The 16562-nt window shown below is 37.2% G+C and overlaps 1 protein-coding gene across 1 annotated transcript; it reads right to left on the bottom strand.

The window, feature by feature from the left end:
• Nucleotides 1-13407: 13407 nt before the first annotated feature.
• Nucleotides 13408-13767, bottom strand: LOC122059108 (putative GDP-L-fucose synthase 2). The gene has a single exon (XM_042621800.1). It carries the CDS (start codon nucleotides 13765-13767, stop codon nucleotides 13408-13410), a length of 360 nt encoding a protein of 119 aa, XP_042477734.1.
• Between the last annotated feature and the right edge of the window lie 2795 nt (nucleotides 13768-16562).

The following is a 16562-nucleotide window of genomic DNA, read 5'->3' as shown; positions in this document are numbered from 1 at the left end:
CCATCCACGAGGTTTGACCCTGTTTTGGTTTCACCAACCCCACCTGACACTAACTACTAAAAGATTTGAAAGATTAAATGGACTAATGCAGCGGCTCGATAGCCACTGCCTGATTCATTGTACAGCGGCTACAGCCCCCCACTACTCCCCTATGTGGATCGAGCAGTACAAGTTGACTAAAATATATGCATGGAAACCCTTGGCCCTCACCCCTCAGCCCTCAGCCCTCAGCCCTCACCCCTCAGCCAAAGGCTCTTCACTCCACGCACCAAGTGGAGCTGCTCATTCATTGCCTCTTGCACTTTCTACCATGTATTGGTTTCCTTCATCATGGTACAAACTTTTAGATGACATGAGGGTTTTGGAGTTAGTGGAGAGGGTACCATGTGGGGAGAAGAATCCGACTTAGGGTTCTGATGCTATCTCTAATGGATAACTTTTTTAATTACATGTCTGAGGGTTAGTCAATTCATCAAATTTTTTCAAATGCATCTATGTTTGATTTGTACTAATTTTCTTATTTTTCAACTAGTGTGATCTTATCCTTGACCACTATGTGATGGATCTATCATATAATGACCAATGGGCCCTTGAACTTGGAACTCCCCACCCAAAAAAAAAAAAAAAAAAAGTTTCATGGTGGGCAATTATTTTCTCTCATTTTTTTTTTCTTTCTACAAAAGATCTCTTATCCCAAAATATTCTTGTTAGTGCCAAGAGGCTCAAGCCCACTAGAAATCAGTGGAATAAGTAATTGTCTCTTCTCTATGGTGAAGGATCAGTGGGTCCTTTCTTTTCTGTCCCTATGAATAAACTAAAAATCTCCTTATCACCGGTGATGCGACTCTAGTTCCCAACCCTTAAGTTGAAACTATGCAACCCATGCTAATCAAAGGATTCAGATCTCCATAGTTAGACATAGGTGAAGAGAAAGTAGGTCCCAAATTTTTTGATCTGGATATAATGGGAAAATAAAGAATAAAGATTGTTTTCATGCTATTTCATGCTATCATGGAGAAGGATTCACCCACGAATCTAAAGTCATTATTACTCACTTAACAACTTGAGCTCCAAAACACGCCTTTCTCGAGTTCAGATTCTCTCAATATATGTACCTTCAGGTATATGTCATGTGCCAACAACACTAGTCCCTTTTATTTCTATAAATACCACTCTTCACTCCTTAAATGGCAGTAGACGGAACAAATGTTCAATCCTAAAATGTACATTCACCTGACTGTTCGTGCAGGAAATCTCAACTCCCCCTTCCCATCGTTATGACACCCATTGGTAAGGGAATTCAAGTCTTGATCAACTCACCAGACATGAAGGCTTCATGTATGATTTCATGACAACACCCATTGGTAAGGGAATTCAAGTCTTGATCAACTCACCGGACATTAAGGCTTCATGTATGGTTTCAGGACAACACGTGTCCTGCCTTTATAAATGCCCCTTCATGCTGCCATTAATAATATGTAGAGGGGTATTTGTGGAAGAAAATGGGAACGTGTTGTCAGCTCTCTGTACGTGAAGGGTTATACAAGAAGAACCAAAATGGCCACCTTGGACTTTTGGTCAGGTTGTGTATGCTAATCAAAGTTGATGAATGACTCCATGCAGCAGTAGATCTAATTGTTCTTTTACAGTTGCAGCTGTGTTGTGCATACATTAAACAAGCTTCCATGGAATGTCATATTCCTTCATCTTGGCTACCCCCCGTCGGCTTAGACAAGCAGCTCCGAACTTCCTCTGCCAATACGTTCATCAGAGAGAAACCTACCTGTAACAGCCACTAAGAGTAGTTTAGAGAGCGGAGTGACTAACTCTTGAGGGAGAGGCAAGAACAGAACAGTCTTCAGAGTAGCTGACGTTTGTATAGTAGCCATTTCCTAGTAGCTTTGTAGCTCTTTCCTCTGTTTAGAAATGGTTATGAGGTCCTGCTGTGGGAAAAGTGAAAGTAAAGGTTAGCCCTTCTTAGGAGCTTTCAAGGATTTAATGAATTTGCATCTTTCTTCTTGAAGTTACTAAGTGTTATGCTTCAGAAGATGATCCACAGAAATAAATAGAAGTAGAGTCCTTTGTGTTAACATTATTCCTCTAATTGAATTCATGATTCAAATATGAAAACATCATTTGAAGGAATGACCAGGAAATAAGCAATTGCTTTAATCTTTCATTGCACTAAACTTTCTTCCCCTAAAGATATTCTCAAACCGCATGGTCTAAATCACAAAATTCTGTAAAGCATTACACCTGCCAACAGGAGAGCAACCCAGTGCACGAGGCTCCCACTATTGCAAGTGACTGGCCTCTAGGAGGGGCAAATGTACGTACGCATTCCTACCCTCTGCTTCGCAGAAAAGGCTGTTTCCAAGGACAACATGAGACTTTAAACAGAAAACAAAAATCTACTTTCACCTCTGCTGCTACAATGTTAGATCATAGTTGGACCTCCACATCCACACCTGTAGGGAGGTCGAGCTGCATCAATGAATCTATTTCAATCAGGAACACCCAGTAAGATCTCAGTTTAATTATACTCTTCTGCTTTGGTACCACCTGTACGTACGCATTCCTACCCTTTGCTTTGCAGAAAAGGTTGTTTCCAAGGACAACATGAGACTTTAAACAGAAAACAAAAAACTACTTTCAACTCTGCTGCTGCAATGTTAGATCATAGTTGGACCTCCACATCCACACCTGTAGGGAGGTCGAGCTGCATCAATGAATCTATTTCAATCAGGCACACCCAGTAAGATCTCATCTACTCTTATGCTTTGGTACCACCTGAAAACAGAGAAAATCCCCAGTTGATTATTATGGCAGAAGTGTAAAAACCCTAAGTACGACCATAGTTAGCAAAAATGGGAACGAAAAAAAAACAGAAACGGATGGTACAGACTTTAAAAAGTAAAATTTTTCGAACGATACAGTCAAATGAACGGTCAAACAAATAGAGAACGGCAAAAAATGAAAAATGGACGGTACGGGTTTTAAACGTGTAGATTTCAAAAAAATGGGACAAAAAAAACGATAGTATACTCGTATAAATAAAGAAATTATTACATAAATATCTGCATCTAATGTTCAAAACAACTACAGTAACCATACTAATGCATATATATCTCATGTCTCATTATAAGTTTTATGACATATAATTGAATATCATCTAATACCAGTTCTAAATTCATACACCACACATGTCCAAGTTTTATTGAATAATGTGGCTTGACTATGATGTTGTTCAATGTTGTCAACATAGTTAACACACTCTTGGAGTAATGTATTTCAGTTTGAGTTGGGAGTCATCACTTTAGAAATATTTTTCAACAAATGCATCAAATTGTATCTCAATTTCGGGGTCCATATATTGATATTGAGTTTAAGGTGATATAATGAGAAATGTATGCCATTGAGTTAGCTTCAAGTCGGGGAAAGAATCAGGTCAATCAGAGCTCGGGAGAGAGAGATATGATCAATTAAGTAGACAATTTGTTCTACAATTGTAGTCTTAAAAAAAGCCAAAAAACATAAACGAGTTTAAACGCATTTTAAACGTGTTTAGAACAGGAACGCTTGTCGTTTGCAGCTTTTTCAAGTATCTTTGAGAAACATACGGAAAAACGTGTTTTAAACGGTAAAAAACAAGAACCTGTTTAAAATGGAAATTTTTGCTAAGAGTGAGTATGACAAAGAAATAGATGATATTGTATATCCATAAAACCATATATGCTAGTGAACGTTCCCTTGGCTGTTATGTTAAACACCATTTAGTGTTTTAACACATGGATACAGAGCACCGGAAATTCACAAGACACCCTATCTGGGCTGCAAATTACCAACACAGAGCAATATGCAAAAATTGCTAAATTAGTAGAACTCGACCTTTACTCAGAATCACCTCCTCCACTAAAAATTTGTTGCCGACCTTTACACATTATCAATGACTAACCCCCTTAAGAACCTTCTCTAAACTAAGTGAAACTCCATATATTTTAAAAAGTAATTTATGGTGGACATCAGTTGATGAATAGTGTGGGCTTGTGGGCCTTCTGTAAGAGTAACGTATCTCAGCAACAATTCTATCAATGAAATATCAATCAAAATTGGCTCTTTGAGTTCTATATAGGTGATTTTTCTGCATATCCATTGCGATTTAGTGATCGTGATTGGAAAACAGCCTCTCTATAAAATGGGAATAAGACTACATACATTATGATCCTCCCCAAACCTTACATAACAGGAGCCTCATGCACTGAATACATCCCTTTTATCAACATTACCCCACCCTCTCCCACCAAGGGCTAATAGACCAGCTTTTCCTCTGCCCTGAAATCAGCCTTACCTCAAAATCACCTCTACTAATAATTTGTTGCCAAAGCTCACATGTATGACAACCAGCTTTCTTTGTCAGCCCGTTTTCATTTAATCTCATTTGGAAAGTCCAAGGTCCTCCGAAATACAAATTTCTTCTTTGGGAGGTCAGCCACCAGCAGCAATGCACTCCAATGAAAGGAGACAACGTAATCAGGCTCTGCAACCAAATGTGTCAGGGGAGTCTGGTTCCGCTGGTCAGCGCTCGACACATGTCACACCCACTGCTATTTAGAGTGCTTTAAATTGCTTTTCTGAAAGAAAAAGAGCGTGAGTTGAGTCATGACTCATGAGTGGCGAGCGTATGTGCAGTGTCCACTCTCTTGCCAGATGTGCTTTGTGGGTGGTGAGACCATACCTCATAACTTCGTTCACTGCGTGTTTGCTTGAAATATTTGCACTTATTTCTTCAGTTGGTGTTTTCCCTTTGTCATATTATAGGCTCCCATAGAGCTCAACATCCACCTCATCCTAGTGAAAGTGGAAGATTGCTTTGGTGATATATGCTTTTGGGAAGGACTGGAGCATTTGAAGGGAAAGAAATACCCTAATTTTTATAGATAATTACAAATACTAAATTATTGCAAAGAAAATAACATCTTGTTTGGCTTAGTGAGCACTGACTGGTTTTCTGGGTGTGGACCCTTTTAAGGGAAGGGTGAAAAAAGAATATATTCTTTTCCTTCTTGATAAATTTAAAGTTCGCCTTGCGGGATGGAAGGGAAACCTTATTTCCATAGCAGTCAAGGTTCAGCTGGTGAAATCAATTATTTCTACCATCCCAATCCACAAATTTTCCATTTATTGGAGGCGGGCATCTCTTGTTAAACTGATGGAGAGTTCGATGAAAAACTTCATTTGGAGTGGAGAGCCAATTTAAAAAATAAAAATAAAAAAGTTATAGTACAGTGGGAGCAAGTCTGTGGGCCTAAATCTTAAGGTGGGCTCAGAATCAGAAGATTCAGAGATAGCAATAAAGCTCTTCTAAAATGAAAATTCTCCTATGGGACCTCACATGAGAGCCAAAAATCTTCATGCACAAGGTTTATTAAAAAGAACTGACCAAATTTCCTCTATTTGGTCTGGTATAAAATGGGAGTTTGTTTCAGATAAAGAATGATGGTTGATCGGAAATGGATCCAAAATAAAATTCCTGATCTCTGGGTCTTTCTTGAAGACTACATGGAAGACCCCAGTAAGGGTATCATAAGGAAGGGTGGAATTGCTCAATTTTGTGGCTAAGTGTGTAGCCAGAGCGCTCTACAGAGAATCATGGGCTAGGATTGTGCTGAAGTAGTAGCTTGATAAGAGGGGTTCTTGATCTACATCGCACTGGGCTTCTTCTCTCACCTTCAACCACACCTCATTATCATCTTCATCATCATCGAAGAAGACATACTCGTAGAGATCAGGATTATCAAAGATCTGGGTTCGATCAGAATCGTAGCTGAGAGGGTTTGTTGTGGTCTGGGTTCTTGAGTTATCGACACATGTAGACATTTTTGTCATGTTGTTGTAGCTCTAGCGGTGGCGCCGCCTGTGGATGGTGGTGTCAGGGAGAATTGGTAACCGAGTAGTGATGCAGACATAAGAGGTGAGGTGCTTTCACTGCTGGTTCCCTGAGGGTGGAGGGTTGGGGATGGTTTGCTTATATAGAAGGTTAGAGAAAGCTAGCTGAGCTAACTAATCACATCATCTTTCACCGAAAATTTTACTTTTGCCTTTTCTTGTTCTTTGAGGCTTTGGTTGCAATGGAGAATTTGAAGGGAAGATAAGTGAAATTTTCATATTTTAAAAAGAAATATTTATATTCATTATCCCAAGTGAATGTATGAATTATTTAATTTTTTTTAACCATATTTAGTAATGATATATTTTACATGTAAATTTTATTTTACATATTATAACAAAGGGATTGGATGCAAAGTAAAGTGAAATTTTATACCTAACTATAGAATGATTTGAAGTTAATGTTAAAGTCACATGGATAATGATTACATATATTTATTTTTTAAATATAAAAATTTCACTTCTCTTCCCTTTAATTCCCCTTACAATCAAACATAGCCTGAGGTATTATTAATTTTTTTTTTCTTATTTTATTTAGTTCATTAAGAGTTAAACAGGGAGGAAGTAGGTAAATTGTAATTGTAATAAAACTTCAAAGAGGGGAGGAAAGAACGAAGGGAACGGATTCCTATTATTACTTCCATAAGATTGACGTAAAGGAAATACAAGACTAGAAGATGTTAGGAAGCTTTAATTTATGGATTTTTATTTTTTATTTTTTCCCGTGGTATGATTAAAAAAATAAAAAAAGGTTGGCCACACTACCAGTATCCTGCAAGTTAGTACTCATTGTATCTATCTCTTTATTCTCCTTTTGAAATGACTATCCTACCCCTCCTGTATGATGCCTCATATTGCACCTTTATTGATGTTGTCCACTAGTAGCTTATCATAGACGAGTAGTGAACCTATCCCTCTTCCTTTAAAAAAATTCAAAATTATATGAAAATGACCACCGTTTCAAAAATCAGAAATGGATCGGTTGGAATTATAATCAGCAATGGCCGATCCCAATTCCAGCTTATTTGACATGGCCAATTCTCAATCAAAACCCTAGAATCGTTGAGTTTTCAGATATAAGAGGCCGATTCTAGGGTTTTCTACTACTTATTCTGACAGATTCAATCTGATAATTGGAAAGGACCGATCCAATCCCCCCCTCCTTCTAGGTTTTTAGAGGTTGAAGTGCTTTAAAACTATGTCATTTTCAAGAAGTGTCAATGTCTTGCTCTTTTTTTCAAGTAAATATGTGAAGTGTAAAGGGTGGGCACACGAGCGTTGTGCCAGCACTATTTTGATCTGCCTCTCTCCTCCCTCACCGTGGAGAAGTCCCCGTGCCCTTCCCATCCCAATCCCAATCCCATGTTGGTTGTGGTGCTAACTCCAAAGAAGCTAGTGGCATGGCCATCCTTTGCCCATATGTGAAATGACAAGATTTTACTATCATGGAAAAAAAATGTATTCTACTAAAGGGGTAAAAATAAATAAAATTCTAAATTAATTGATTTCAATAAGAAAATATCATATATTTATGACAACAAATTCTCCAATAAATTAAAAACCATGGGTGAGTGTTTTCTGTGGGGGTGGGGAGTTCTTGTGCATGCATAAGGACCAATGGTCGGGAGCACACGAGGAAACATCCACACAAATATCATTTTCCCTTTCATGGGGGGCAAGCTAGTCAATTCATCCCATGTGTTTGGATGCAGAAGCTACACTACCCCACTAAAAATATTTTCCCAAAACTCTCTCTCTCTCTCTTTCTTTCTTACTTTTCCTTCCCCTTTTGGTCTGGCTCATTCACGAACCAATATATTCCTTGAGTATATAAACCTTATCATTCTAACAACATGAAGGCATAAACCCTTTGACATGAAAGTATATGAGTAAGACAATTGCTCAATCGTTAAAGAATTGGAACAGAATGGTCCAATCCCTTATACAAATGTTCGGACTACCCTCCCAATTGTTCTAGGAGAATTTTGTTCAAACATTGAAACCTTATGAAGGAAAAACTTTATCTCTTCATTGTGGGTGACAAGATACTCGATCCTTTATTTATTTATTTATTTATTTTGCTAGAAGATTATTTCATTAAGTAAAACTTGGATAAAACCGGGAAAAGAAAATAACCAACAGCTAAACCAAGCCTCCCACCTTTGGCTTGCCATCAACAAGAGGAAGGAGAAGCACTAATTAAAGCGATAGTGAGGTCTCCCATTTAAGTCCCTTGCAAGGAGGTCCAAGATGTGAGATGGAAAAGCCACATTATCACCCGATCTACCAGACTTCGCCTCATCTCTTGCCAAATAGTCTGTCAAATAATTCTCTTCTCTATAATTATGAGAGATTTTCCAGCGAATATTTCCTAGGTAAGGCTGAAGCGCCAACCATCCCTGCAAAGCGTACCACGGGATCAGATACTCGATCCTTTAAATTCTCTTTTAGTAGTATTCAACTATGAGCATAAATATGCAATTGCTCTTTTTGGTCATTTGATACAAATGATTGAACCAGCTACCTAACAGGTTAACCAATAAGTGCCCATTTTAAATGGAAAACAATTGCATCTTCCTCAAACTTAATAGCATAAAAGATATGACATGGTACTTTTGCAAAAATGGTTACAAGCCTTGTATATTGGCACAAGTACTTTTCAATTCAATACTACCATCATTGATCCTATTAGGGAGGGGGGGTTATGGTATCTTGTATTCCATCATTTGTATAAATGGGTTGATCTTAAAGGGCCATTAACAGATTGAGGGCATGAGATGAAGAGAAATCGACCCACCTTGTGTGTTATCTTCTTTACTAGTGCTTTGGTGAGCTAGATGATCCATGGTATGAATAACAAGTATCGATAATTATCTTTTTTTGTTATCCAAAAATAATAATCATATTTATCTCTTAATATAAGAAGGTGAAATTTTTTTATAATAATTGAATTGACACCCATGAATTCCATATTATAGGGTATACTTATATTATCATGCTATTTTTATATTTTGTAAAGTCTATGCTTTAATTTCTATAGAAAAAAAAAATCTATGCTTTATTATTTTTATTCGATTTACTTAAAAATAAAATTATTTCTATCTATGGGTCATACAGTACCTCACACCTTTCTTCTTCTTTTCCTCTCTAATATAGTTTATTTTTATTTAAAATTTTTATAGAAAGGATAAGAGTACATTTTAAGGGTGTAAATTTGGCCTTGTCTACCCGAGCCTGCCATGGCTACCTTGATCCCAAACAGGGCATGGACTAAGATATCTCAATTGTAAATGTAGGCTAGGACCGAAAATTTCAGACCTTAAATCATGATAGGGATCGACCGGGCTAGGGTTAAGGCCTTGTGCGAAGCCCGCCCAACCTTAACTCATGTCAATTTTGAATTGATAACTATGAATTCCATATTATAGGATATAGCTATTGTTATTATCATGCTCTTTTCTATTATGTTTTAAAGTTTATTCTTTAATTATTTCTATCTAATTTACCCCCAAAAAGTTATTTCTATCTATGGTTCATAGAGAACCTTGCATATTTCTTCTTCTTTTCCTCTCTAATAATTATTTTTATTTTATTTTTTAGAAAAATAGTTATAAGAAGAGTAATAGTACTCTCTAGAGGTGAAAGTTTTGGTCCTGTCGGCCATGCCCACCCTGGCCTGCCCTAAACCTGAACAGGGCATGGGTTGAGATATCTCAACCATAAAGACGTGCTAGGTAAGGGTCTCAATTTGGAACTAGAACCAAGAACCATCCAGCTAAAATCGGGTATCAGACCATACCATTAATAAACGGAATGGTATTGGGACATGATTTTGGTACCAAGTAATAAACGGGGAGAGACAGTTCTGTGATAGGATTTCCAACGGTACCAGTACCAAAATACTGGTAAGGTACTAGAACCACCAACATCGTTTCAAATGATATATTCCTTGTTCTTGTCTTTAAGTTTTGTGGTTGTAGTTTGATATATTTGGGTGGTATTTTCTCTTATGGAGGTTTCAATAAATGAACCTTTTAATTATATTATTATAAACTTGTTTGGAGATAGCACTAAAGCTATATCGGGTATGATCATAATCAACGGAGGCTAGAGGATGCACCAATAAGGAGGAGTGATCTCATTCAGATTGAAAGAGCTAAAAGATCTAGGGCGTACCTAAAATGACCATAGGAGAGGTAGTGAAAAAAGACATGCATAGTTTAGGTTTTGTCCTAAGTATGACCTTGAATAGAGCTCTTATTGGAGGGCAAGAATTCATGTTGTCATTCCCAATTAGGTGAGACTTTACTGATTACTATGTTACATCTCTCCCCTTTTACTTTTGTTTTTCTTCTTGGCTTGGTTCAAATATATGTAGTCAACCCCATTGAGTTGGAATAAGGTTGAGTTGTAGTTATTGTGCTAAAACTAAATCAGGGCTTATTTGTTTGGCCATCAATAATTCTTAGTTGTGCTTTCGAATAGTTTACATGTGATCTCAGAAAGTTTGAAGAAGCAATTGTGTTCTTTTTTTTTTTTTTTTGTTAAGTAAAAGATACCTTAGATCTCATGATAATGAAAAATATGCAACACTAATAATGAAATCATTTCATTAGGAACCATTGAAGTTCTTCTTCCTTTTCTACAATACCTAATACCGTTTATGAACCAGTACCATCCTTTCCTATTAATAACATTATTAGGACCTGGATTGGTTCCGTTAACTAAATGGGATTGTACTAGAGGTTGAGCAAGTTGGAGTTTTCAAGCCCTAAGTCCTGATTATACCAAACCTGGCCTAGCTGAGTGGACTCCAGGTTGAACTAGGATTTTAAGAGATGCGACTATGTTGCAGTGCTAGTAATTCCATTCATTTTTACTTTTCCTTTCAATTAGGCAGAGGCAAGAAATTTTTCCAGATGAATTTCTTTAATTTTTTTTTTATAATTTTAATCACGAATAAAGAGAGCCGTTAGCTAGGGAGGGTGACATTTTATAAAATGTTTACAGCAAGGTGGTAAGGTGGTAAGGTGGGTAATTGGTATCAATTCTTGATTTTCACACGAATGGTTATAAGACTCTGAGCACGCACGCTGCACGCCATGGAAAACCAAACCCACACACGGGGCCCATTATCATAAGATGTCTGGAAATCTGGATAATTTCTTTCTGACTTAAAGGGCAAAATAGCTTTTGGCAGGAAATTTAGGCAAATGGCTAGTCTCTTTTTTATTAATTTGTCGCCAACTGAACATGGGATCATGGAGGCAACTCAGTCAATGTTGCGAATACAGTGTTAAGTAGGAGCGGAAATTAGGATTGAATTTCACTGTCGCGCAAGAGGATATCTGGCATACATTCAACAATACAAAAACACTTAGGGATGAAGCTAGTTTATGACAATCACGCAACTCAAGGCATTTTTGAACATTAGATACACGTCAGATGTCTTATTACACCACAAGGGATCCAAGTCGAGGAAGTTGAGGATAGTTTTTGTTTTTTGGTACAGAAGAGGGGCAGTGTTTGAAAAACAGGAATCCATATCCAGATCGGCCTGGATCAGTCGATTCAACTGATACGATTTTTCAGACCTTGGTTGGGGTGGGGGTACATTCACATCTCTGTATATTTACATTAATACCCTTCAATGTCTACCTAATTCATTCTATTTATTTATTTATTTTATTATTATTATTTTATTTTTTTTTTGGTGAAACTCTCATTCTAATTCAAAGTTTTCCTTCATCGTGAGTGAAAAAAATCTATTTACGAGAAATAATGATATTCTCTGCCCCTTATCGTATGAAACGAAATGCCCTTGGCACCATTGTTATAGTCTCATCCGAAAACCATAACTCGTGTACAATTTTTTCCAAATCCAGTTAAAGTAAGGGATGGTTGGAAACATTCACAACTATGCCTATCCATCTTATTCTAATTCACTATCTCAACCTTTTAAGGCTCAAGTTTTTGTTCACTCAAGTGAAAAGAATCTAATCATTTAGGTGTCATTATTCCTATGACCTTTACTATTTATATAATCTCATCTAATCATCAAAACCCATAGATAAAGAGATTCTATCTTCACCCTAGATTAAGAGAAACACAATCCATCTGCTAACAAGAATCTCCCCCCTCCCCTCCCCCTTTTTCAAGTAACTCCGGTCTAGGTTCTTCTTCAAGATTTTCAGATAAGTGGTGTTATGCGCTGAGACAAAGCTTCTTGTCCTTCCAAAACAGTTATCAATGCTTTGGGAGAAGGTAGGCTTCAGTCCATTGACAGGGTTTGTTGTCCCATTGACTGAAAACAGGACAGTCAAAGGTTGTGTCGTGCCCGTCTATAAAACTGTTAGGACATGCCCAATTGGGAATACATTCGCCCAATAATATTGTTTATATGTGCACCTCTATCCATTTGCCTTTCATCTTGTATTCATTGTTGTGAACTTTAAACAAAGCAAAATAAATAGGCAGAGGGGTGGACATGCAACCAGTATCAGTAAGTTAATGGCATATATTAATCATAAGATTTGACGTAAGAGGATAACGGGGTCATTTTGAAAGAGGGAGAAGAAGAGGATGACACATGTTGAGTACCTTGGCCTTATGCCCAGTCTATTATAATCCACTTATATTGACATCTTATATGTCAAATTAATAGTGGAGAACAAAATCGTATATTTAATGATAGAGAGAGGATTGGATATACCGTTAGTTTTTAGTAAGCTAACAACACACACCAATCACAGGGATGAACACTAAAGGACAAGGGGGTCTTTCGGTAAGGTAAATTGATAACACATCTTCCGTTAGGAAATTGAATACTAAATCTTTTTTTTTTCTTTAGTACATAGGCTGACGGTATAAAATAGAATCGTTTTGGACGGCAATGTTCCATCACTAATACTTTTCCTACTTATGAATGCATAAAAGTAAAACTATCCTCAAACTAGCAATCTGGGTTCAATATGCCAGAAAAAGCTCGACAATCACCATGATCATAGCAACCAATATATTGATCCCTCACCCAAAACTAAAAATGAAAGTGGTAAGTTGCCTTACTTCCCCCAACTTTGATTATTCTTTCCACTAATTAGACGGGAAAGGGTGGAAACCTATACTAGCCCATGCTTGCATTCATGGTTTTAGTGCATAATATTGATCCCCGCTATTTTTTTTTTTTTTTTTTTTTTTTTTTTTTTTTTATGAAATTTCTTTTGATTGATATCCAACTGTTTAAACAATAGGAGAGAAGAAAAACAGTAATTTTGAATTAAGCAAAAGGCATCTATGATTCTAGTCATTTTTCTACTCATCCTCCAACACCCCTAAGAAAAAAAGAGACTTACAACTCAGATAAATAAAGGAGTGATTCCAATGATGACTCGTAACAAACTCCATAAGAATACTGAAGAAACAAAATAACCAAAACACATGAGGTGATCACCTGAAGGTGATTCATTGTTTGACATTCTCCAAGTACCACTTGTAGGTATTGACAAGATCATCTTGAAGGGAAATTTTTGGTGCCCATCCCAAGTTGGCGAGCTTAGAGCTGTCCATCAGCTTTCTTGGGGTTTCATCAGGCTTAGTGGAATCCCAAACAAGATGTCCCTGGAAGGCCACCTCTTTAACCAACTCTGCAAGTTCCTTGATGCTCACCTCCTTCCCACTCCCCATATTAACATGGCCTAACCCACTATACTTATCCATCAAAAAGACCACAGCATCAGCCAAATCATCAACATGGAGGAATTCCATTGCTGTTTTATTTGACAAAAATGAATCGACTGAGGCTTCCTTATCGGCGCTTCCCATTGCTGCAATTGAGAGAATGGATCCCCGCTGATATCAATTGTATCAGACTGAATCAGATATTTTGCCCTTAAAAATATCGGTAAGATAATTTTTATTAGAAATTTAAGTAGATTCATCTTCAAAAGCTAACCGCTAAGAAGAAGGTGCCCTAACAGGTTTTTTTTTTTTTTTAGTACAATCCTCCTTTCAATTTTTGAAAAGGAAATAATTAAGGCACGTATAACACGGTGCTAAGCATGTTCCACGTTATGGTTTGTGAAGTCAAGACTGACTTTGTGATATGAGACAATATCAATAACTATTGTGAAATTACGGAGAAGATGATGAGGCCTTCTAGATGAAGATGAGCTGCCGGCTAATGGCTTGCTTCTTCAGGATGATACTGATTAGAGGCTTTGAGCTTTGGTCTATGATGAGAAAAGACCACAAAAATTTAAAGGGAGGGTTGTTCTCTGGTGGTAGGTGGTACTGCCGGCCAGCGTGTTGTCGATGGTTAAGAACCCTTTGGGATGCATGTTTGAGTGTTCTCAGTCATTGGATTGTGTTAAACAACCAGCCCGACTAGAAAGGATTCAAGTCCCATCAATCAGGGTAGGGTCATGAGTCCATGGATAGGGTTGAGGAGAGGGAGTGTACGAAGAAGCTGTTGGCCCCATGGTTTCAAGTATTAGTATCATATCGGTCAACTCAGCTATATCGTATTGGTGTTAGCTGAGACCGATACTGATACCTAACCGATCTAGATCTGTTTCTCATATCATTTGTATTGGTATTAGCTAAGACCGATACTGATACCTAACCGATCTAGATTGGTTTCTCATATCGTTTCAAGGATAATTAAAACAGTAAAAAAAAAATGTACATATATATTTTATCTTTTTTAAAATAAGGGCAAAAGTGATCGATACACACTAATCCTTACTAATAACGATTTGTATCGTATCAATATCGGCCAAGTTCAATACATATACCAATACCTAATTGATCTGGATCGGTTTCCACTATAGTTTCAGGGGTAAAATAGTAAAAAAAATATTTTTTATTTTTGAAAAAAATCAAGGCAAAAGTGATCGATGCACACCGATCTTTGCTGATATCAATCCGTATCGTATCAGTATCGACTAAGATCGATACTGATACCGATAACTAAATCCTTGATTGGCCCAAGACCGATTCATCATAAATTAGAATTGAGTCAATCGAATCGGATGAAGCTGTTCCCAATTTTGGCCAACTCAAATCAGTTGATCCATGTATGAAATCTCTAATCTAGGGGTTAGAGCAGATTGTGACCAACTCCGACAAATTCCCATCTGCCGACATCTTATGGGGTGTTTGGTTCGGTAAATCTTTGGGATGACATTCTTTAGAATGATAATTCTTAATTTTTGGAGTTGTTTGATTCCACTAGGATAACCCTCATAAGTGAACATCCTACTTCCCATGAATGACCATATTACAAAGGATGTGTTCCAAATCTGAGTTTACCTCAACACTTAAACTCAGATTTGAGTAACCTTTTTACCACCTAGTATAAAAGGAGAAAGCAAAAAGATGTTCTCTACAGAAACCAATATCTCAACCCGTGAGAAACATGCACTAGCCTTAAGGCAACCAAACGATTTTTCAGAATGAAACATAATTCAGAAGAATGTCTATCAAAAGATTGACATTCATATTCGATACATACATCATTTGATTTACCGAACGGTCCGAACCAAACACCCCGTTAGAGACGCATATTCAAAATATAAATTTGGGCCACACGCCCGCCCACCAACCCACTCCAACTCATCAATGCCGCCCATTGGTTTTAAAATATCCGTTGGATCGGCCTGTAACTGTATTGAATGCTTTTGCTCATTAAAAAATAAAAATAAAAATAGAATTTTTTAACGATTTTGCCCTTACCATAGAGTCATAGATCATTATACTGAAACGGTATCGGCTAAGTAACGGCCAACCGACTCCAATGTTTGAAACCTCCCTGCGCCCACAGGAAAAGAAAAAAGAAGTTACCATCAGAATTTAGATCTTCTTCATCCAGCTGTACCCTCCAATCTCATCTCACACCATTTACGGACTATGATGATCTCCACATCTAAAGAGCCATAGAGGGGATCCATGGCCCGGCTCAAAGCATGAAACATGCAACTTTTTTTTTTCCTTTGACATGGACCCCAAGGATGTAACCAATTTTTTTTTTTTTTTTCTTTTGATATCCAACGCCAAGGTTTTAACTTCATCAGAAACATTCTCTCACATCTTCACTTTTAAGCCAAAATCCCCTATGCTAGGCACAGGTTATCATGGCGTGAATGTGAGAAATTGCATCAAGCGAGTGTGGCAGATGGTTTCGTCTAATAAAATATAAATATTTTATTAATTTGAAGAAATAGAATGTCAGTGTGAATCCCATAATTCCTGCAACATAAAAATATTTTTTTCATACCTAATTCTACTCTTCGATCCAGAGTGTTAGAGCAAACAAAACATAACAAAAATACAGAAACTTGCAAAGTCTCACTACTACATCGACCTAACCAGAGACTTAATGACCTAAAACGCCATTGTCACTCTCTAATGCTTTGCATGGATGGAGTGTGAACTCGAATTAGAAGATCCTTCATAGAAATTGCTTTGCAAGATAAGGAAATTTAGGCCTCCCGCTGTTGGTTTAATTTTAAACAAGGACTTTGTGGTTCAAAGAATTGAATGTATCGATCGATTTTGGTGTATTGGTGAATTCGGAATCAAATCCATAATTTCAATCAGGTTTTTTTTTTTTTTTTTCC

This window comes from Macadamia integrifolia, chromosome 13, assembly GCF_013358625.1.
Source record: "Macadamia integrifolia cultivar HAES 741 chromosome 13, SCU_Mint_v3, whole genome shotgun sequence".
Lineage (NCBI taxonomy): Eukaryota > Viridiplantae > Streptophyta > Magnoliopsida > Proteales > Proteaceae > Macadamia > Macadamia integrifolia.
This window is presented reverse-complemented; position numbering and strand designations above follow the sequence as displayed.

What these genes read in the sequence shown, in the direction of transcription:
- LOC122059108 (XM_042621800.1), bottom strand. Translation starts at nt 13,767, where the DNA reads ATGGGAAGCGCCGATAAGGAAGCCTCAGTCGATTCATTTTTGTCAAAT.